The sequence below is a fragment of the Polistes dominula genome, unplaced genomic scaffold (assembly GCF_049000335.1).
Source record: "Polistes dominula isolate Pdom_NZ unplaced genomic scaffold, Pdom_raw_medaka contig_32, whole genome shotgun sequence".
NCBI lineage: Eukaryota > Metazoa > Arthropoda > Insecta > Hymenoptera > Vespidae > Polistes > Polistes dominula.
In genome coordinates this window covers 240,589-263,517 of record NW_028300880.1, presented here as the reverse complement: position 1 = coordinate 263,517, position 22,929 = coordinate 240,589, and the positions used below count along the sequence as shown (strand labels likewise).

Sequence of the window (22,929 nt, the reverse complement as noted above, 5' to 3'; positions counted from 1 at the left end):
GGCGAACACAAAAATTGCCAATATCTTATCCCGAAATAATAAATAAATAATATCGTTCCTTTTCTTTCTTTTTTTTTTTTACCAAAGGAAGAAATAGAATAGGAGGACGCTCGTGTCGGGCCAGTAACAGCAGCAGCAGCAGCAGTAGTAGCAGTAACAGGGGTGTGTCTGTAAAGAAGATTCGCGTAAACGCCCTCTCGCTCGCACGTGTGTCAAACGAATATATGTCACCGTCAAATCGAATCTAACGTTTTCAATCATCCCAACACAAAAAATAGAACTTCAGGGAAAAAAGAAAATCTATGCGAAATGATCCAATTCTGTTTCTTTTTATCCTCGTCGTACGATAGTGAAGGATATAAGAGAAAAGAAGCTAGGAAAACGCTTATACTACCACTATTTCTTCTACTACTACTACTACTACTACTACTACACATGGTCTATATTCTTCGAAGCAGCAGCTTTTTCTCAGGTCGAGTTGCTATTTAGCAGACAGGAGCGTAGGTAACGCGTATACCCTAGGGGGTTTCAATATCGATCTGCTTTCTCCTGTCCCTCCTTCACCTCCGGTTTTCCTCTCCAACCTCCACAATCCAGAGCCGTTCCTTCGACCGACGCCTCTGGGTCAACGACAGGCATTTCCAAGCCTGTAAATCTGCCTGCTTGCTTGCTTGCTTGCTTGCTTGCCTACCTGCCTGCCTGCTTGCCTGGGTGACCTTCGAGGACACGAGAAGACTCGTGTCAAGGTATTAAAACGAAACGCAACTAACATGTTACCGATATTAACGATATTACGTCACGAACTTCCTTCCTTCCTTCAGTTTATGCTACATTATTATACTTTCAATTAAACCCTGACGCAATCCAACGCAACTTTTATTATTATTCTATTCTTGAAGTTATTCTAATCGTTTATTTTATGTTTATTTTTATTAGGTTAGTTCAAAATTTATGGACTCTAGGTTAGTCATTTATTTATTAGTAGGAATATAATTATTCTAATTTTGATGAAATGTTACTCAAGTTCGATCGATATAACGTGCTATGGTTACTTACTTGCTTTAGTCGTTTCCATCGTTGACGAGACACCTCGTATAACACGTGTGTGTGGTGTGTGTGTATTTTCCTCTGCTCGTGCGAAGAAAAAAAAAAAAAAGAAAGAAAGAAGAAATAGGGTCATGGGGTTATTACACGAAAGCTTTCGCCCTTATTCTACTTATTTTCCATTATAAAATACTTCTACGTAATGTGATAAGAGAACAATTAACAGCGGTGGAATATATGACACACAACGTCATTAATAATAATTAATAATAATAGTAATAATAATCACAGTGGAACAAAAATTATAGGTCGATAGTTATTTATAATAATAATAATAATAATAATAATAATGATATTAATGAATTATTTGTAATCTTAATGTTTTTTTTTTTTCATGTAAAACCTGCTTTGTGTCGAGATCTTCTTTCCTGGTCCTCAATTTCTTTCAATCTTCTTTTTTTTTTTTTTTTTATCTTCAAGATGATTTCTTCTCTCTTTGGTAACGAAACGTTGACTAACGTCGTCCTCGAGAGTACTGGAACGACTGACAGTTAGAAAACATTTTAATCAAGCGAATCTAGAACGCATCTAAAACGCATTTAGGATGCATCTAGAACGCATGCTACATTTTTCTTTTTCTTCTGATAATATCATCTCTCATATCATCATACGCTTATCAGTTAATACAATTATTTTTTTCTTCTTTTTTCTTTTTGTGTTCATTTAACATTTCCAAATTTTCTCATCTTCCTCACTCACGCACGCACGCACGCACACACATACTCTTACAAATAAATAATACATATCTATATCGTATATGTGTATGTGTGTTATATGTAATTCCTATGTTATACCCTTTGTACTCGGATAAACATATAAAAGCACTTAACTTAAGTTACTTTTTCCTAGGTTTTTTTTATTTTTATTGCTACTGCTGCTCTCCTAACACACATACATTCTTATGTTCATATATATATATATATGAAACATATATTCGTGTATGCGTGAACGTTTTATAATCCACAAAATAATAAACGCATTCTCTTTCACTTTAATCGATCTCGTTTTGCCTGTTTCTCAAAATTATACATAGAAATTTGTTACATATATATATAAGTACTTTATCACACTTATCAGAGATCTTGTTGTGTTTTTTTTTAATTTTTTTCCTCTCAACGATAAGATGATAAGAATCAATTCGTGAAACTTGAGAAAAGCATTTTACGTGGAAGACCTTTCGAGATCGTTTCTTAAACGTTTAACATATTTTTTATATATAATTATATTAATATATTTAACCCTTTTGTTACCAGCAACAATACCAAAAAAAAACCATGAGCAGCATATATATCATAGAATGCCCTAACAAAAGGGTTAAATTACGAGCTTATGCAAAAAGGTTGTTTCATTTAAAAAACTGTCGAGTTAAAATGGGGTAAATGGTCCTGCCTGGATCAAATGAACGAATTAATTAATGGTCCATGGGAAGTTTAATCGAGGTTTTGCCTCTTTCTTTTTTTTATCCATAATTATTTTTTCATATACGATTGCAACTTACAAATATTTTCTAACGTACATCATATTTTTATATATATCATCATCATCATCATCATTATCTCGAGTTATCTAACACGTGCAGGTATTTTTATTATCGTCATTCGTTATTTTCTAAATCGATGTGTGCTTGCCCTGGTGTGTGTGTGTTCCCCTTTTTAGCCATTTTTTATTTTTCTGGAAACAAAAATTATTCCTCCGAAAATTTCGTTGTCGTTCAAAGTAGTACGCGCAGAAGAAGATTTTGGTAATTTTGTTGTTTTTCATTTTGTTCACGCCCTTTGTTTCTCTTCCGTCGAGCGTAAAACTTTTCTCTTTTTTTTTTCTTTTTTTTTTTCGAAAGTTTTCCCCTGCGCGTTAAAGGACCTTAGCTGGAAGATCCTACGGAATCATACATTTTATATGTTGTATATACGAGTATATTTTATATATATAAATATATGTATATTTAATAATGGAATCATACGACGTACAATGTTTTCTACTTTATTTTTGTAATTGTTGTAATTTTTATTTTTATTAACGGTCACAATAGGCCACATCATTCTCGATAGATCCTAAATTTACTAATTATCGGAAATTCGTTGCCAAATAAAAGAAAAATGAATTTCAATTATACGCTCATTAAACTTTTGTATTAATATTTCTACATAAATGAGAGACGACTAAACTAATATTAATTTTATAACTAATTGTAAGTATTCGTATGAATAATACTTATATACAGGATTTGGTACTAACTTTTTGGGGGATTGTTTAAAAAAGAAAAAGAAAAAAAGAAACAATATGTTTATCCAATTGAAAAAGGTTCAAATAGTAAGAGGGAATTGAGAAACGTATGCACGCACGTCACAATTACATATACATATACATATACATATACATATACATATATGCTTGTTAGAAGCTAAAAATATATGCAAAAATATTGCTCCTTTTATTGTCACTCACCTCTCAGAACTTTCCTAATTACTTTCCAACTTGGTACGAATAAAATCTACTTTTTTCGATCATCCTCATCATCCTCATCCACATCATCATCCATCATCTTCGTCCTTCTACGTGTTACACTCGAAAGTATATCGAATCTACAAATTCTCTTGAAGAATTAGAAACATAAAATAATAATTGTCTATTTTTTTGGAATTAAACAAAATTCAACGAATAATTCGATTCGATAAACTTTCAAGGGCTGATTTTTCTTGGTTAAAACGCACTATTTTTATTTTTTTTATTTTGATTATTATTATTTACGGTATATAAATCATGCTCGATTAATAATTACTGCTTCAACTTTCAAACGTCGTAGCTTACAGTAGGAATGTATGTTAATATATACGGTGTAGCACACATGTATATATGATTAGGGTTAAGGAGGTATTGGTAGATTTGTTTGCTCGTCTTCTCTCTTTGTGTATGTCAAAGGACACAAATATTGGGTGATTATTAGCTACTTCTCTAAATACTGATATATTTACAAATATTGACTTAACTCGAATACATAACTCGATAAAAAAAGAACAAAATTGGTCAAAAACGTGTACCCATCGCGCATCGCACACATTTCTTTTTTCTTCTTTTTTTTTTCTTTTTTACATTCCCTATTTATAATGTAAATTTATTTTTATTTATTGTTCCTTTGGAAACACCTCATTGTCAGTCCGAAATAGGTAAAGGAAATTACGCATACGAAGGTTGCTTTTATTTATTTTTTCTTTTTTTTTTTCGTAAATTTTATGGTGAGGAGAGGAGCAAAAAGATATATGGTTAGCATGGAATAAGATTATTTTTAATGTTTTCAACAACAACAGGTACACAGTTAATCAGTTTACCTGCAGTAAATACGTTGGTAATTAATTTGTTCCTTTTTTTTTTCTTTCTTTCTCATCACCATTCTCATCTTTCTCATCTTCTTCTTTACTTTTCTTTTCCTATCTTTATCTTATGTTATCTTATCTTTCATATTTCTTTCTTTCTCTAACTTACAATCCTTTTTCCATCATGTGTAACTTTCGCATTCTCGCATATCTCTTTCTAATTTGTCCATTCTATTTTTACTACTCACTAATGTGTGTCTTGTGTGTTTGTATAATCACGTGTATATGCATGTGTGTATATATATATATAAATAATTATTAATTGTCTTTTGAAATCTTATCTAATAATCAAAGTATAACTTTTGTTTATCGATTACGTTACACTCGAGCTACAGAATGTTCTCAACTAACTAGCTAGCGTTTACTATGATAGATGTGTGTGTGTGTGTTAATTTTTTTTATTTTACGGAATTCAGGGGTACGGGGGGTGTGTGTCATTTTTCTACTGGCAACGATCTAGCATCAGTCTTGAAAATTGGAAGATAAAAATTAAAAATAGAAAATACGTTGGTAATATATATTTTGATTTTTGTTTGAATTATAAAATAGAATGTAAAATCGTTGCCATGTTTTTGGGTACACATGTTTACGGATTTTTGTTGTTGTTCCAAATGATTTTAATAACTACGTTCTTCGTCGTTTGTATATTTCGACGATACGAACACAAACGATACATAAAAATAATAATTATTAATAATTATCATACAGGTTTAGCAAACTTTTGACTAAATGTGAAAAAATCATGACCGTGATCTCGTTTTAAAAAATAAAAAGTATCATTTCCTTTTTAGGAACAAGTGTTAAAACGATACAACTATATATATAACATACTATGGGCTACGTTATACATACATACATAACGCGTGATTTATTTTGTCAATGATGATAGAACAACGTAATCATTTTCGACGTAAAGGAAAGTAGAAACATTGGATAACTACTTATACTTATTGCAATAATTTATAATACGTTTTTTGTTATTTTTTGTTTTTGTTTTTTTAATGTACGATTAACGAGATTAACGATTAAATAATTTTCTTTATTGTTTTTTTTTTTTGGTTGCTTTGTTCTTATTATTTTTTTTTATTATTATTATTTAACTCACTAACTGTACTAAACTGTATACCTAAAAATTACGAGGGAAAGCGTGTGTGTGGTTCCGGGGTCTTGCAATTTTTCGTCGGAAAGCAAAATACATTTCACAACATTTTTGATATGAACGACGATTACTTTTTTATCATCTTTTTCGTTTTATCTTCTTCTTACTTATCTTATATATTAATATCGAAAGTTATCGACGAAATTTTGCGAGAATGGATCATCTAATTCTACATTTTCTAATTGTTTCTAACAAGTCAATTATCGGTAAATTGCACAAATCCAAACCGTGACGATTCTTCAAAATCGTTTCAATGTTTCTTCATCAATGGAATTAAAAAAATGGAAAGTTAGGGGATATCAATCGCACGGTTTAGATCATGGGATACCATAATTCAACTTTTGAAATAACTCTGTAACTATAACTTCATCCGATTAGAATAAGGCTTAGATCGTTTAAGAGGAAACTCTATTTACAAAAGAAATATATACTACACACCTGTGTGTATGTGTGTGTGTGTCTTTCGTGTAATATACTTATATGTATGTATATAAGTAAAATAGTATAGAAAGAAAGAGAGATGATTCTTTTCGAGTTTCGAAAGAATCGAAAAATTGTGAAAATCTCGAGGTAATTCGGCAATTATTATTTTTTTTCGTTTTTTTTTTTTTATTTTTTTTTTAATTCTTTCTCTTAATACGTAGACGAAAAAATCCCACCCACGTATGTATATCAATCAACGAACAATATCGGGAAACTTTTATTATTATTCACTTTTGTATCCCCTTTTTATTTTATTCTTGTATTTTTGTAAATCATTTGAACCCTTTCGTTACCAGTGACCCATATATGGGTTCGTCATTCATGCAAAGGCCTCATATGAACGACAACCGGATTGAATTTACATTACAAACTTTTGCAGTAACGAAAGAGTTAACAACAGGGAGAGATCATTACTCGGATTATAGATTGAAAAAATATATATTTATATATATGTTTGTGTGTGTATGCGTAGTAGTATATATACGTGTGTTAATATGTTTATACGTTATATATATATCATTTATATTTATATTTATATATATATATATATATTTACCGAACTTGTGACAGGATCAACGCGAGTTTCAATATTACCGATTAAAAGATTTGATTTTTATTTTTATTTTTATTTTCATTTTATTTCTTCCATTTTCCTCGACGCGACGTTCTTGGAAGACTGCGTATTTGTTTTGGTTTTGTTTTTTTACAATTTATCTTATTCGAATGTTTGTAATTTTGACACGTAACGCGAGTCTTCTCTCTCTCTCTCTCTCTCTCTCTCTTTCTCTGTCTCTCTTTTCTTTGTCAACATTTGTGGAATATGTTTTCTAGTAAATACATGTTTTTTTTTCTAAAAGAGAAAAAGAGGATAGAAATTTGTTTTTACTTTTCTTTCGATTTGGTCTCTTATTTTATTTGTTCAAAGTTTGTACGATACGAGATGAATCATTTGGGGAAAGACAAAAAAAATTAGGAAACAATGATTTGATTGATTTTAAAGAAGAATTTGTTGCGTGATTACATAGAATGTTAATTAATGAGCTATCTTCATTCACTTCTGGGATATTCTTCGATCAATCTAAATTATCCTAATTGCATTAGAGTTGAAAACAACAAGTTTACTACATTAAGTTTTCTTTCTTTTCTTCACATCATATTCAATTTGTTCTTGTTTTTTATTTCATTTTATTTTATTTTATTTTTTCTTAGAAAAAGGGAAAGAAATGAAACGTGTCAAGGCCACGTTGGTGTGTGTGTGTGTGTTCTCCTCTCTCTAATACTCTTCTTTCACTCTCATCACTCTCACTCTCATTCTCTCCCTCGTATTTCTTGGATGTGTAGAAAATTCAACAAATTGTTCCTGTTTCATTTTTCTTCTTTTCTTTCTATCTCATTAACAACAATATGTACCTTCGTGTATCACGCGATAAAAAAAAAAAGGGATTTTCAAATGTGCAATATTTATAGAGAATTTGTTTTCAGAAAGATAGGAAACGAGAGACAAAGATACGAGAGACTCGTTGAAATTCTACTTTAACACTGAATTTTTTCTAATCAAAATTCACGAGGATAAATCATCCAAAATGTTGACGGGGTGTGGAAGGTGGGAATCATCTTTTTCAATTTTTAAATAAATTTCCTTTTTTTTGTTTTTTGTTTTTTCACTCGTAAAATCTACAAACATTGAACTACATTTGTAACGCATGCTTGGCACAATTTGGCCAATAATAATGCTAATTGTTAATCTAATTTATGTATGCGTGTGTATACATTATTAAAATCAATTTACATGGATAAGATATGTAATATGTATGTAATGTATGTGAATATATTTACAAGTATTACATACATGAGTAATAGTATGTAATTGGAAGAACAAGACACCGGCACCACGCCAGAGATAAGGCTAGAAAAAACCTTTTGTAAAAGCGCTATGAAATATGCGCGGGTCCCATGGCTTTTCTAACGAATGACGTATTAAGAGAAAGAGACAACGAATAAATAAATCAATGAATAAATAAATAAATAAATAAATAAATAAATAAATAAATAAAAATCACACACACACGCACGCACGCACGCACGCACGCACGCACGAACGCACGAACGCACATTTTGCTCGTACTCGAGATACAAATGAATATGAATAGAAACACCCTATATAATATATATAATACGTGATTAATATACTCTAATGTTTGATTTGTGATAAATTCGTATATTATAAATGACTAGGAAAGAATAAATAATTATTGAAACGATTGTTCTATGAAAAATGTTATTCGTCGTCGGATTAGAGAAATAGTTCCGACACTTCCGGAAATGACATTGCATACAAATTGACATCTGAACTTTCGTGTGTCGAATGCGCGTCGATGAAACACGTTTTTTTTTTCTTTTTTTTTTTATAATTTAGTATTAATTTCTGTTCCCTCGATATAATTCGCCGTCGACTGAGGTAATGGTTGTTGTGTATGTATGTTTTGGTTGGTTAAAATGGATGATGGCAGTAAAAAGGTGTTTTTTTTTGTCCACCGTTGCCGAGATCAACAATTTTTTTTTTCTTTTTTATTTCTTCAAATCACGCATGCGACTACTAGAAATATTATTATTATTACTAGGCTTTTCATCACTGTGTGTGTAACATTCATCCTACCTACACGCTGCTTACCATTGTCTCGTATTCAACGTTAATACATAAATAAATCTTCCAATGGTTACTTTGTTTCAATTAATCAACAATTTGTTTTAAGTGGATAGAAAAAAACTAGAAAAGACAACAACAAAAAATGCTAAGTGATACGAGACAATCGTTTGAATCTATCGATTAGTTACATAGGCATCATTACGCATGCACATTGGTAGTAGTATACTTGCTTCGTACCACCACACACACACAACTCGACAGACTTGGCCTTTATCAAACTATCAATGCGAATAGCAGCTTTTACATTGTTAATATGTGCTATTCTATGCTGCTGCTGTTGCTTGCTGATGATGAGGGAAAGCTCGGTCTTTCATGGTCGTTAACATTGCTGTATACTACAATTAATCAACATATATTTGAAGAAAAAAAATTTAAAAAAAAAACCAACCCCACATATGGCAATCCCGTTGTGTTGATCATAAAACACACACACACACACACACACACACACATACATATTAATCTGCAATCAAATAAACGAATATAATACAAAGAAATAGAAACAAAAAAATGGCAAAGATAACACAACGGGGATGGGGGTGAGTGTACGTGGAATTTTTTCCTAAAAAAAAAAAAAAAAAATTAATTTAACTACCGATCGAGGAACGATCGATCATTCAACCCGAGTAGGAGTAAGACACATTACGCCATTACATTAATTAATTATCAAATAATGCCGTGAATACGTCCCGATGCATCATCGTTTTCCTCCGTCATCGAGGGACAAAAAAACTAACTAAAGCATAGTGTGTGTATGTGTGTGCTATAGATGGAAAAATAAAATTTGCCGTACTCCCTAAAAAAAAAAAAAAAAACAAGAAAAAAAACTGGCTCCATAAAAATGGTTTGGTTAGTTTGTTTAAACAAATGAATAATAATATATGCTTGCTTGCACTAAAAAAACACGCTCAAAATTATACGATTATATATATGTGTACTAAATTTGTTCATCTACGGAAAAAGAAAGAGATAGAAAGATAGAGTGAAAGATAGAGTGAAAGATAGAGATAGATAGATAGATGAATTTATACGATATGGTATATGGGAGAGAGAGATAGAGAGAGATAGATAGAAACAGCGAAATATATACGTAAAGAGATAAAGGAATAAAAAAAAATGTCTTCTTACCTGAAATCGTTGTCCATTTCGGCCCGGTCACCAGTGAACAACCCTCAATGATCGATGATTGGTTGGATTCTCTACTGGATCGACACACAACTCTACTGCCTATATAGGATTATAATATGCAATCTAAAATTGTCCTTGATAATTCCTTTGACTTCCTTTTCTGTTCTTTCTTTTCTTTTTTATTTGGTTTTTTTTTTTTTTTTTTTTTTTACTTTGATTTTAAGTTCATAATCACGGGAGAAAAAGATAGGTAGTAAAAAGGTTGTTGCTGTGTTTTGGATTTAAGGCACACACGGGTTTATTCCGATACTCACTGAGGAAGATTCGTTTGCACGTTGAAAAAAGAGAGAGAGAGAGAGAGAGAAAGAGAGAAATAGATAGAGAAAGAAGAAAGAGAAAGAGAGAGAGAAAGGTTGAGAAAAAAGAAGCAGGTTTGAACACCATGGGATTTGTTGAAGAAATCATTGGAAAAGGAAATGAACGAAGCTACACCAGTGATAAATGTCCTGTATTATCAATAATGAATGAACACATAATTAAATGATCGAATATGACTAGATGAACTGACAATGTACAAGGGCAAAATGATAAATCAATAATCTAAATTCGCGGTGTACGAGTTTAGAAAATTCTTTGAGATCTATTTTGAAATATTATCACACACGCACACACCGCGATAAACAAATTTGTCTTTTTTTTGGTTTTAAAATAAAACTACTACGATTAGGTTTTTTCTTTTCTCTGTTTCTTCCAAATTCTACAAGTACTCTGATATGTGTATATATATATATATATAGTAATAATTAATAATAATAATATAACATTAATATTTCAATATACCGACTAACTAGAATGAACTACTATGAGAAAAGACTAATATTTAATTCTACTTCTAGTCTTGAACGATCTAATTAACTCTATACCTGTTGGTACTCTGAGATCGAAGTATTTTAATAATAATCCCAACGCGATTATATATATATATTTTACTGAATGAAATCATCTAGATGAAGGACTACTAGAGTCCTTCCACACGTGCACATCTTACACCACCTTGTTCTCATTTTTCATTGCATTTTTTCTCTTGGTTTATTTTCTTTCATTTGTAAGATGATAAAAACGAAGGAACCTTTCAACAAAAAAAAAAAAATGAAAAACTCTATCAAACTCGTTGGAGTATTTTTTTTGTCCTTTGGCGTGTACTATTTGATTTTCTTCTCAATCATGACGATCAAGTTTTTAATATTAGCTTATACCGTAATCCATACGTAACTCTTATGTATTTAATGATTTTTTTAATGTATGTATGTATGTATGTATGTACAACACAGCTGAGATCATTTGTTTTTGTTAATATATCAAAGGCAAGACAAAATTCGTTTTCTTTCATATTTTGTTCTCTTCTTGCAATCAATCATTTTCAAACAAGGTATAAGGAAAATAAAAATGATACTTGATAAAAAAAAAAAAAAAAAAATACAACATGTACCACTGCGTTTGCAAGGAAAATGAAGAAGGAGGAAGATAGAAAGATGATTGGTTTTCTGAATAAGGATTAAACAGGATCTCCAGATAAGGAAAAATGGAGAATGAGTAAATATATATATATATAATATCAATTACGTTTTATTTGTACTCTTACTTGCCGGTTAGAATGTGCCAGGGTACAGTCTAGGCTAAGATGCATGCGCCGCTACAACAAATCCACTGGCTATCTTGAAACCGCTCGATAAGCAAGATAACAAAAAGGGAGAAGAACAAGAGGGAATGTCAATGATATTTTAGGGACTTGGAATAATATATTAAATAAAGGATATCTCTAAATGTGATATACCAAATATATATCTATACACTAGAAATAAATACGCAGAACGACGCTATCTGTTTGGTCGCATCCCCAGGATCGAGGGAAGAAAGAAAAAACATTTATCTGGAATATTTTTGTTTGAAGGACTAACTCTCTCTCTCTCTCTCTCCTTGCTGCTGCTTGCTCTACTTGGTTAAATTTGAGAAATTAGTTGCTCGTCATTTCCAGGTTGAAATCTAGTGGTCTCGTTTTTACTAAATTGCCAGATTTTGTTTCACCTCACTCAGAGAGATGAAATGAGAGAATATGACTAAGAGAGAAAGAGAGAGAGAGAGAGCAAATGAACTCGAGGACAATCCGTGGAATATTTTGACCAACCAGAGGGCGACGCGAAACTAGTGCCCAGCGGGGTTAACGACGGTAATTACGGCTTAATATTAATTAGCCAATTAGCTGAGAGCCCCGCGGCCCGCTACTGGATACAAACAGGACCGATGGTTGCTGCTGTTGCTGTTGCTGCTGCTGCTACTCTGCTGCCTTTTAATAACGAACAAACAAAAATGACGAATGGCGGATGATTTGCGATGATCGCGGATAACGATGACGATGACGATGACGATGATGGTGATGACGATGATTGTGTGGTTGCTACGATGATTTACGATGATAATACACATCGAGGAAGATGACGACGAATATGATCGGTGACGAATGACGATTATTATGACAATAAATACACAAAGATAAATACTCAAAATTAGGAAAAGATTGATTTTTGGGGAATAGAAGAATAGACAAATAGAGAGTGAGAGTGAGAGAGAGAGAGAGAGAGAGAGAGAAAGAGAAATAGGAAGAGAAAGAGATAGAGATAGAAACATCGTGTGTGTGAACAAATAATAAAATGCACAGGCACCAAAGTAAGTACTAATAAATTGCCGAACGGTTAGGCGAGTTACAAGGTAATAAATAATGAGTAATAAATAATGATAATAGTCTAATAATAATTATAATAAGTATAATAATATAATAACAATAGTAGTAATGAATTACAAAACGGGAAATAGGTGTGAAAGGCATAAGGGATTGTTGTTAAAAAAGAGAGGGTTGTTTAGGAGAAATTGCAGGGTGAGAAAATTCATCAAAGAATATACAAGGGAAGATACACAAAGATGGTTAGCTACCAGTTTTAAACGACTACTTTATTGGCAAATTTTCTAAGCATTTATCTAAACTAATTAATACGTTTATGTTAATTTTCTTTTTTTTCTTCTTCTTCTTTTTTTTAAGTTTTGTTGTTTCGTACTTTTATTCGTCACGTGTTTGTTAACTCTCGCTATTCTTTTTTTTTTTTGCATATGATTCAATAAACAACGGAATTAATGCTAGTAGGATGAATAATATATAACTGTATATATTCCGTGTATGTGTTTCTCTGTGTGTGTGTGTTACGTGTAATATGATTGCGTTTAAGAGATGCGTGCGTGCCATGTAAAACTTGATCGTTCAATTGCTAAACGATTAAAATAAATATAAGTAATTTGTAATGCTAAACAAAAGCAAACAGAATGATCATAATAATAAATTCGCAATCGTTGAAACGATGAAAAGAAAAGCAACATATTTCTTGGTTTTTTTTTCTTTTTTTGTTTTGTTTCACTATAACACAAATAATAAAATGATTAGTGCAAAACGTAAGTACACACAGTGTTCGCATTTAAATTACACAACGAATGTTTTCAGAGTAAGTACAATTATTAATTAAACTAATTAATTAAGAAAGAAAAGAAAAGAAAAATAGATAAGTACGTGAAAAAAAAAACCCATACAATAAAGGCCGCGTTTGTAATACAAAAAGTCATAGTTACAAAATAGAAAATATCTCATAGATGATAGAGAAAGAGAGAGAGAGAGAGAGAGATGATTCAACATTACGATTTAGATGAAATTTTAGTCGCGACTATTATTAATAGTGAATCCTTAGGACAAATATAAAGGATATACAGAGTGTCGCAATAGTAGCATCGATCAACCACCATCCTCCCTTCTCGTGACTTAATCTCACGCACACACGCACACGCATAGAGGGTGGATCGGGGGTTGGTACATCACCCCTTGACTAGGAAAAACGAGCACTCGGCACGCTCTCGCGCGCGCCCACACACACACACACTTTTCTTTCTCATCCCTTTTGCCCTTTATTCTCTCATCTTTCCGGGGATGTTGTGTTATAGCAACGTGTAAGTAAAAATCGACTAAATAAATGAAAAGAGTATGGGGTTCCTGTTGCTCTTAGGGCTTTTATATAGATCTGTGGGTGGCGTACGAGAAAAAGAGAGAGGGAGAGGGGGAGAGAGAGAGAGAGAGAGAGAGAGAGAGAGAGAGGAAGACATGAATTCTCAACCCTAACGAACAAAATTCTCCGAGTTTTACTATTAATCTCGTATAAGTTGGTATCTCTGTGAGTGTGCGCGAGTGTGATGTGTGTCTCTGTGTGCCGAATACAAAGATACGAATAAGTAAATGACGACCAGGTGGGGGTGGGAATGAGGGTAAAAGTCGCGTTTTCTATGGCACATGCGAGTGGCACGAAGAAAAATAAAAAGGGCAGAGAGTGTGTGAGAAAGAGAGAGAAAGAGAGAGAAAGAGAGAGAAAGAGAGAGAGAAAGAGAGTATAGTAGTCACGAAAGAATATACACTACGAGCACGCACGCACTCCTACAAGTTTTATATACTACCTTATATTTTGTCTGTAGATGTAAATGATGATGTGTTTGTATGCGTGTACGTTTGTGTAAATGTATCCGTCAAGCATACGTGTATTTTACGCGCCCGTATATCGCGTGTGTTGAATTAGTGTCTTGCGTGTTCGTAGCTTACTAATAATAATGACATTAATGATACTAATAATAATAATAATAAGAATAAGAATAATAAGTAATAATAATAACGATACTGATGCACAATAATAATAATAATAATAATAATAATATATAATAAGAATAATTAATAATAAGAATAATTAATAATAAGTAATATTAATAATAAGAATAATGATGAATAGTAATGGCAATTAATTAATAATCATAATCAATAAGTAATAATAATAATAATACAAAGTCTTCGGATATCGGTTTTTTTTTTTTTTTTTTTTTTTTTTACATACTTAGGAGTGTTGGATGGCTTGGAAAACAAATGGAATTTAGTGAAATGAGATAGAGAGAGATATAGAATGCATTTTCTTATCCTTGCATTCGACTACTCTCTTTCCCTCTCTCCTTCCCCTCACCCTTTTCCTCACCCCTTCTTTCTTTTTCTATAATTATTTTTGTCCTTTACATAATTCATCTTTCTTCCTCGCAACAAAATAAAAAGCATAGGCGAAAAAAAAAGAAGAAACATAGACATAGAAATAGAAATAGAAAGAGAGTGAGAGAGGTGCTACACAAACGTATTCTCCAATGAAATAGAAGAAAATACGTGGGAAGATTACAAAAGACGTTCTTTGAGATTAGAGAAAGAAACAGAGAGATAAAAAATAAAGTAAAAGTGGATCTGGCCAAAGGAGATCAGCATTCCTAGATCTTCCAAATAAACAGGGGTAGGTGATCCCCTAGTTCTTCCCATTTATTTAAAAAAAAAAAAAAAAAAGAGGAAGAAAAAAATGTTACAGGGAATCCGATAATTCCTTTCTCTCTTTCTCGTTTCAATGGAAGAAAAAATTCGACGGAAGCAAAATTCATATTTCGTATACATATATACATAAATAAATTAGTATCGTTGATAATTATTTGAAATTTTTGATGTTTCTTGCAAGAATTAAAAAAAAAAAAAAATGATTTTCGTTTGTTGTTTATTCTTCCAAAATCGATAATAAAAAAAAAAAAAAACGTGATTTGATCTATGCAATATACTATTGTAAATATGTACATATGTATATGAAAAATATATCCGTGATAGGTAAGAAAGAGATAAAGATATTAAATGGAAGATAATTGAAACCAGCATGCTTCACCTAATGATTCATACAGTCAACTAGTAGATGGTTAGCGCTCATCAAAATACAAGCTACGTTAATGATAAATTACTTTAGACATCCGCAATGTAAAATACATATATATGATCATCGGTGGTGGTGTTGGTGGTCGTGGGAAAGGGGACAGAATATGAATTTGAAGGATAGTGAGATAGAGAAAAAAACTAGGAAGGAAATTTGTTTATTTTTCGAGGAATGAAAAATTGATAGGAAGTAAGAAAAAAGAGATAGAGAAAATATTATGACGAATTCTTCAAACGCAACGCAGTCTCATCGCACCTTATTTTCTTTTTTTTATCTTTTTTTCATCTTTTCATTTTGGAAATCTGTTTCATCACCCCGTGAAAATATCACACGATCGTCTTCTTCTTTAGCGGATATGAACTAACTCAAAAATGTCTTACTATTCGCTTTGTGTTTTCTATCGTAATCCCCTTCAACATTTGTCTAAGTAAATTTTCATGAAAAAAAAAAAAAAAGAAAAATATTGAAGAACGATCGACGATTTTCCCGTTTTCACCTAAGCGCGATTTATTTTATTATTATTGCCGATTTAATTCGCTTGCTCGTCGAGTCGAACGACATCAAACATCCATCATCATCATCATCATCATCATCATCGTCGTCATCATCATCACCATAATCTACCAAAAAATGTTATTGCTATCATCGACGCTTTGATAATCGCGTTAATTCGATTATTTTACTTAAAAACACATCAGTATGTTTTTTTTTTTTTTTTTTTTTTTATTAATGGGCTTAACAGTTAAGTACAAATATCACGAAAGCTCGACTTTTCTTGTATTTTTTTTTTTTCCTTTATCGACGAGCAAGCCGTACAACACAGAGAAAGAGAGAGAGAGAGAGAGGGGAAAAGATAGAAAAAGAGAGAAAGAGAGAGAGAGAAAGAGAAAATTCCTTCGAAAAAATTGATCTCGCTCGTGTCGTATATAAAACGTGTAGGTGGTGTGCGTGTGTTCAGATGAGAAAAAGCAGGGACTTGTTTTTTTTTCTCTCCCTCCGAAAAGGAGCAAAAAAGAAAATTCCGTTTGTCAAATGGGAGCAAAAAAAATAAGAGGAGAGGGAAGAAGACGCGTTTGCGATACCCTGGCTCCGCTTATTATCGTCGAATCGAACAAAATAAAAAAAATTATAAATTTGTTTCTTTTTTTTGTTTTTTTTTTTTTTTCGATTAGAAGAAGTAAAAATTCAGGCCTGGTATCTCGTTCATCTCTCTTTGTCAAATATTACTAATTGTAAGTAATCATCCTTTTTTTTTTCGTTAACATTATCTCACACGCACACGCAAATCCACGTTTGTTAATCAATTAATTGAATCGTCAAGTTTCATCCCTTCCTGTTCCATTTCGTTCAATCCCTTCTTACAAACCTAAAACATCGTTCGCAAGTATTCTCATCGCTAATAATACGGTATGATTATCGTCATATAGTAATATTGTATATAATATTATTATTATTATTATTATTATTATTATTATAATTATATATACATATATAATAATATATGTATAAGTGTATATCACTAGAGAATATTACTTGTCGTTCGGAAGGGATGATAAACCCTTCCCAGCCCCGTTCCTTATTTTCTTTCACCCCTAACGTATGCCCTTTCTCTCACGCTTTTCTTTTTTTCCCTTTCTCGTTTATTTCATTTTCCACCTTCTCCCTCAAAAGCCCACTCCCACCCCCTGAACCTTTTTCTTTTCTTTTCTTTTCTTTCTTTCTTTCTTTTCTTTCTCAGCGTCCTCTTAAGTATTAAGTTTTTCGTATCTCTTAGATTTTATTTCCATCATCCTCGTCAGACTTACGACCTACGCAAACGCTCGCTTATCGTTATTAATTATTATTATTATTATTATTATTGTTAATATTATATTATTATTAATATTATTATAGGTACATATTGATAAAGTGGTAATATTGTAGATGCTTTTTAATAAGGTTGTTTTATCGCTTATTGCTCGAAATTTCTCACATCCTTCTTCGTCCATTTTCGCGCGACGAGACCACAACGTCCTTCCGAGATTATCGATATCCGATATATTTATTAGAAAAATAATAATAATAATAATAAACGCTGCATTATTTGTTTCTTCAAACGTATATATACCCTCCTACTTTGGATGATATTTCGCTTGTCACTTTTTTTTTATTCCTCACCCAATTTTTCTTTCTCTCGCATCCCTCGCGTGTCCCCCTCGGTCTATCTCGCCAACTAAATCTACGAAATGATATGAAAAAAAGGAACAAAATATTGGAAAAGATTAAGAAAGAAAAAAAAAGGAACAAATTGCCCAAGGGGTAGTGGTGGTTAAAAAGATCTGTCAAATAATACTTCTAGATTAACCTTAATTATAATTAATAATAAATAATAAGATCATTCTCAATCGAATCGCTTAATCTACGCGGTGGGGACAAATCTTTAGGGCTAAAAAAAAAAAAAAAAATATGTAATTTCCCTTGTAGACAGACCGAGGGGTATTTGGATTCTAAAAATATTTCTAATTAGAGTCAAAAGTGTTTCGGACTTCGAAGAAACTCGGAGACGAGTGTTGTAACGCGCGAATTGTTTAAGTATATAAATTAATTATCGCTTCTTATTGACTAAAATGTTTTTTGTTTTTTTCTTTTTTTTTTTCTTTTTTTTTTATATTCCTGCGCTTAATATTATAAATAGAAATTAATTTAATTAGACTCGGTCGATCAAACACACGCCTCACCAGCTAGCTGCTAATCTCAATCTTGGATTTGAATCTCTTCTTTTTTTTTTTTCTTTTCGTTTCGTTTGCCAACGCACGAATGAAGAACGCGACTTACACATTATTATAGAATATTTTATGTATATATAATATACATATACGCATATATACGAGCATACACGCACGTACATTTGTACTTTGCATATTGAACAGAGAGAGGTAGCACACCCCAACAATGGCACCACCCACCCCTTCTCATCCACGCACGTCTCCAGTACGCACGCACATACGTGTATACACTTATATAAACATACCGGTTAAAACGTTAACCTATGAACGAGTATCTCTGTTTTTTTTGTTCTCTTCTCTCTTAATTTTTATATATATATATATATAATATATTTAATGATAATTATTATTTTATATCTTAGATTATTTTTCAGCGCGAAAAGAGCGCGCGCGCGCGTGCACACAGGCTAATTATTTTGCCTTATTATTATTATTATTATTATTATTATTCGTCAAAACTCTTAATCATTTTATCACCATTTATTAATTATTGAGTTTAAGTAGACTCACCGAATTCGCAAATAGAAGGAAAACGCAGTCGTTCTATTATTACAACCCCGCCTTTCAAAAAAGAATTTTCCTCATCGTTTTCATCCTCCTCCTCTTCTTCCTCCTCCTCCTCCCCGTCGTCGTAGTCGTTTTCAACCAATTACGCGCTCGCGATAATTTTTTTTATTACGCGAAAAATGGCGCGAGTCTTTCAAAAAGAGATGTCCAAATGTCTTCTTAAATTATTATCTATGTGAGTTTTTAGTCTCATTGCGCGTTCCATTTTCTTTATATGTGTTGTCCAAATGCAACCTTTAATAATCTTGCGAACGCGTCGTCTAAAAAGTTATTATTTTAATATTAATAATATGTTTACGCTCGACGAAGATCGGAGAAATATTGTCTTCCGTTACTCGAAGAAAAATATATATCAGTATTACACTATACATCATATATCTAGACGTATTTGTCTGTACTCTTACATCATATGTTAATCCTTACATATGTTAATATCATATATATTATATGCAAGTATTTCAATGTGTGTGCCTTGTGTTATCTAGAGTATTCGCGTACATACACACATGCAAATATCTCTCGCGTCCTCCGTGTATAGATACGTGTCTTCTTCTTTTTTTTTTTATTATTTTATTTACTTTATTTATTTTTACGGAAAGTGTAGTAGAGTTTGCCCCTTTGCTTTGCGTTTTCCCGAGAAGTTGGTGCATCGAAAAAAAAAAAAGATCGATCCTATGCAGCAGGTTGGAATAGAACAATTCTCGGGAAAAGGCACGAGCAAGTTTCTTCCTGGATACGCAACGCGAAAATAAAAAACAAATTGAATAGAAGAAAAAGAAAAACGTTGAAAATTGTTGAAACAAATAGAGACCCCTTTTTGGAAAACGTTGCAGGCGTCGATCCTACCATACCCGTTATATACTTTATTGCTTCCAGGACGCGTCGGGAAAAAAAGATTGATCCGGTGACGCGAATTTTTTAATTGATAATTAATCGTGATACTTATACGATTGGGGAGCGGTAGAAGACCGCAGCAAACCGCAACGACTAAAATAACGATAGGGATGATATATATGAAAATAAACAACGAAATAAAAAAATAATAACTTGGAAGCATCGCGTGGTTTGTTTTTTGTTTGTTTGTTTGTTTGTTTGTTCTCCTCGACGAGAGCTCGTCCTTAACTAGAGATACATTTGAACAATATCGCGCGACTCTCTAACGCAACCCTACTTGCGCACTCTAATTCGAATTCGTGGCTACGAATATCTCTCTAATTCGACGAGATCAGTCATCCTGCGGTACATACCCGTATTCCAGTCTTTATCGGTTTGAACTTTTGATCTATTTTTCATGGTGCGTGCGTTCGATGTTGCCCCTCCCCTCCCCCCCGTTTCCCCGAAAGATATTGTTGTCGACGTCGTAGACTCCAGAGAGATAAGCAGCAGGCACTTGTAAATTTTCTCGTCCGATTTTTCGCCGGACAGACAGATTGATGATGATCGAGAAGAGGGAGACAGGGAGGGAGGAAGGAAGGAAATGCAAAGGTAAGAGAGAGATAAAGAGAGAGAGAGAGAGAAAGAGAGAGGAGAAAAGATAGGAAGAGCGAGAGAGTAGTTTAAACGTACATGCCCATGCCGTACATGGAGCTCCAATCGACACCTTGGAAACTTGACATGTCGACATTGGTGAGGGAATAACCTTGATAAGGATTGCCAGGAGCCGCCGCCGCGGCCGGACTCGCCGCAGCTGCGGCAGCGGCCGCGGCTGCAGCTGCAGGCGGGGCCGGAGCCGGGGCCGGAGCAGCGGCTGCTGCCGCAGCAGCGACCGCCGCGGCCGGAATCGGGTAGGGCGCGTATCTGTACGCGGATAATGCGGGATAGCCGCTGGCGAACAACTTGCCGTAACCGGCCACCGCGTTTTGTACTTGGGCGGCCGCGGCCGCGGCCGCTGCCGCTGCTTGAACCTGGGCCTGCGCTTGGGCGGCCACCAGCTGGGAGGCCGCCGCGGTCACGGGGAGCGGCGGTTGGGGCGCCAACCTGACGCCCAACGCACCCAGGACCACTCTCTTACCGAGGGCCAGGGCGCCCGGTTGAACCGCTTCCTTCGGCTGAGCCTTCTTGCACTCGACTTTTTTATTTTTTATCGTGTGAAAGTGGATCTCGCAGACGCGGTCCACGACGTCCTCGTTCTCGAACGTGACGAAACCGAAACCCCGGTGTCGTTTCGTTTGCTGATCCATTAGCATCACCGTTTCCTCGACCTTGCCAAATTGGTTGAAGTAGGCCTTGACTTCCTCGCTACTCGTCTCCTGACTGACCCCGCCGACGAAGATCTTCTTCGTCCGATTAGCCTGCTTAGCGCGGTTCTTCGGGGTCGCGTGCTTCGGGTCGATCTTCTTACCATCAAGGGTGTGGACCGGACGCTGCAGCACCTTGTCGACGCTGCCGGGCTCGGCAAACGTGATGAAGCCGAACCCACGACTACGCTGTAACCGATAAAGCCAGAACGGCCACGATGCACGACTGTCCGCTTTCTCTACCTTTTTTTTGTTTTGGGACTTTTTATTCTTTTTGTCTCTTTCCGTTTTCTTATTTTTTTTTTATTTATATTTTGCTCCCTAAAATTCAAACTCACCGCTCGACAACACCTGGCCAATAATAATTGCGTATCGCGCGGAAACTCGAGAACACGTATCCTCTTTTTTCACCGAACGATTTCCAATCGTCGAAATGCACACACATACCCTATATATATACCCTATATATGCATATGTGTGCCTCCGTATCCATTATATATCCTGATTCTAACTGCATCGAAAAAGTAGTCGTATTACAAATAAATATATATATATTATATAAAATGTATATATAAAATGTTGTTGTTATTTACAATTAGCTAATGCTACCAAACTACCATTTACATGCAAGGCTTTCCAAGCTAATTTAAAGACAAACATTCTAGGGTTAAATATAAGACAAGGAGAATAAAATTTGAAAATATCAATTACGGCTCGTGAGTAATCTCGAATCCCCTACGCGAAACGTCTTCTCCCAATTACGTGTATAGCAAACTTTCGATATATACATACATATATATGCATCTTCATATATATGTATATATATGTATTTCTGCCCTTTGTCACTTTTTACGGTCAATATACATTGTACTATTACGTTCTACTTCCTTTATACTCTCTCAGCTATTAGTTACATCGATTAGTACAACTCTCTTTCTACTTTCTACTGTATAAAGTCTCGTGCAAAAGTGAAAGGAATAGAAACTGGTGCATCGAATCTCCTTGAAAACGAGCTTGTCGCGCGCCTTGTACATATATATATATATATAGAAATTAGATACTTGGAAGGTACAAGGAAAGAACTGATTTAAATGTACGATTTGACCTATCGAGAAAGAGACGAAAAATTGGTCGATTCGGGAGCACATACACGAAGCTGCTGCTCTTTCTACTAATTTGATCTTTTTTTATTACCAATGAGAATAAGTTTGTATTTTTGTTGCTAAATGAATTGCAAACAGCCTCGTGTATACAGCGATCGCTCCTTCTAATTCCTCGAGAGAGTCATGTTTAATAAACCGACCTGTGTAACGGGATCTTTCATGATGAGAACATCGGTAACTGTCCCAAATATTCCAAAATATTCCCTGAGTTTTTCGCTACTGGTTTGCCACGACAGACCACCGACAAATAGTTTCCCTGGTGCTGGATCACCTCCGTTTGGCGTACTTCTACCAGAGCTGCCAGAATGGCTGCCATTTATCGGTACCAAAGCATTGTGAAAATCGTGCTCGATAGCACCGTTCGCTGCCTCCATGCCGGCG

General features: G+C 33.8%; 1 protein-coding gene across 15 annotated transcripts in view; it reads right to left on the bottom strand.

The window, feature by feature from the left end:
- Positions 1 to 1,278: 1,278 nt before the first annotated feature.
- The window catches only part of msi (RNA-binding protein musashi), a 67,909-nt gene continuing 46,258 nt past the window's right edge, over positions 1,279 to 22,929 (bottom strand). For 14 of the 15 annotated variants that reach the window (XM_089175818.1, XM_089175807.1, XM_089175846.1 and 11 more), the window contains 2 exons: positions 22,689 to 22,929; positions 2,907 to 21,574 (listed from right to left, as the gene is read on the bottom strand). In XM_089175818.1, the coding sequence (XP_089031944.1) occupies positions 20,705 to 21,574; positions 22,689 to 22,929 (1,111 nt within the window). In that variant the 3' untranslated portion in view covers positions 2,907 to 20,704. Of the gene's footprint in view, positions 21,575 to 22,688 lie in introns of all 15 variants that reach the window. The other variant, XR_016177704.1, reaches the window with a different exon arrangement.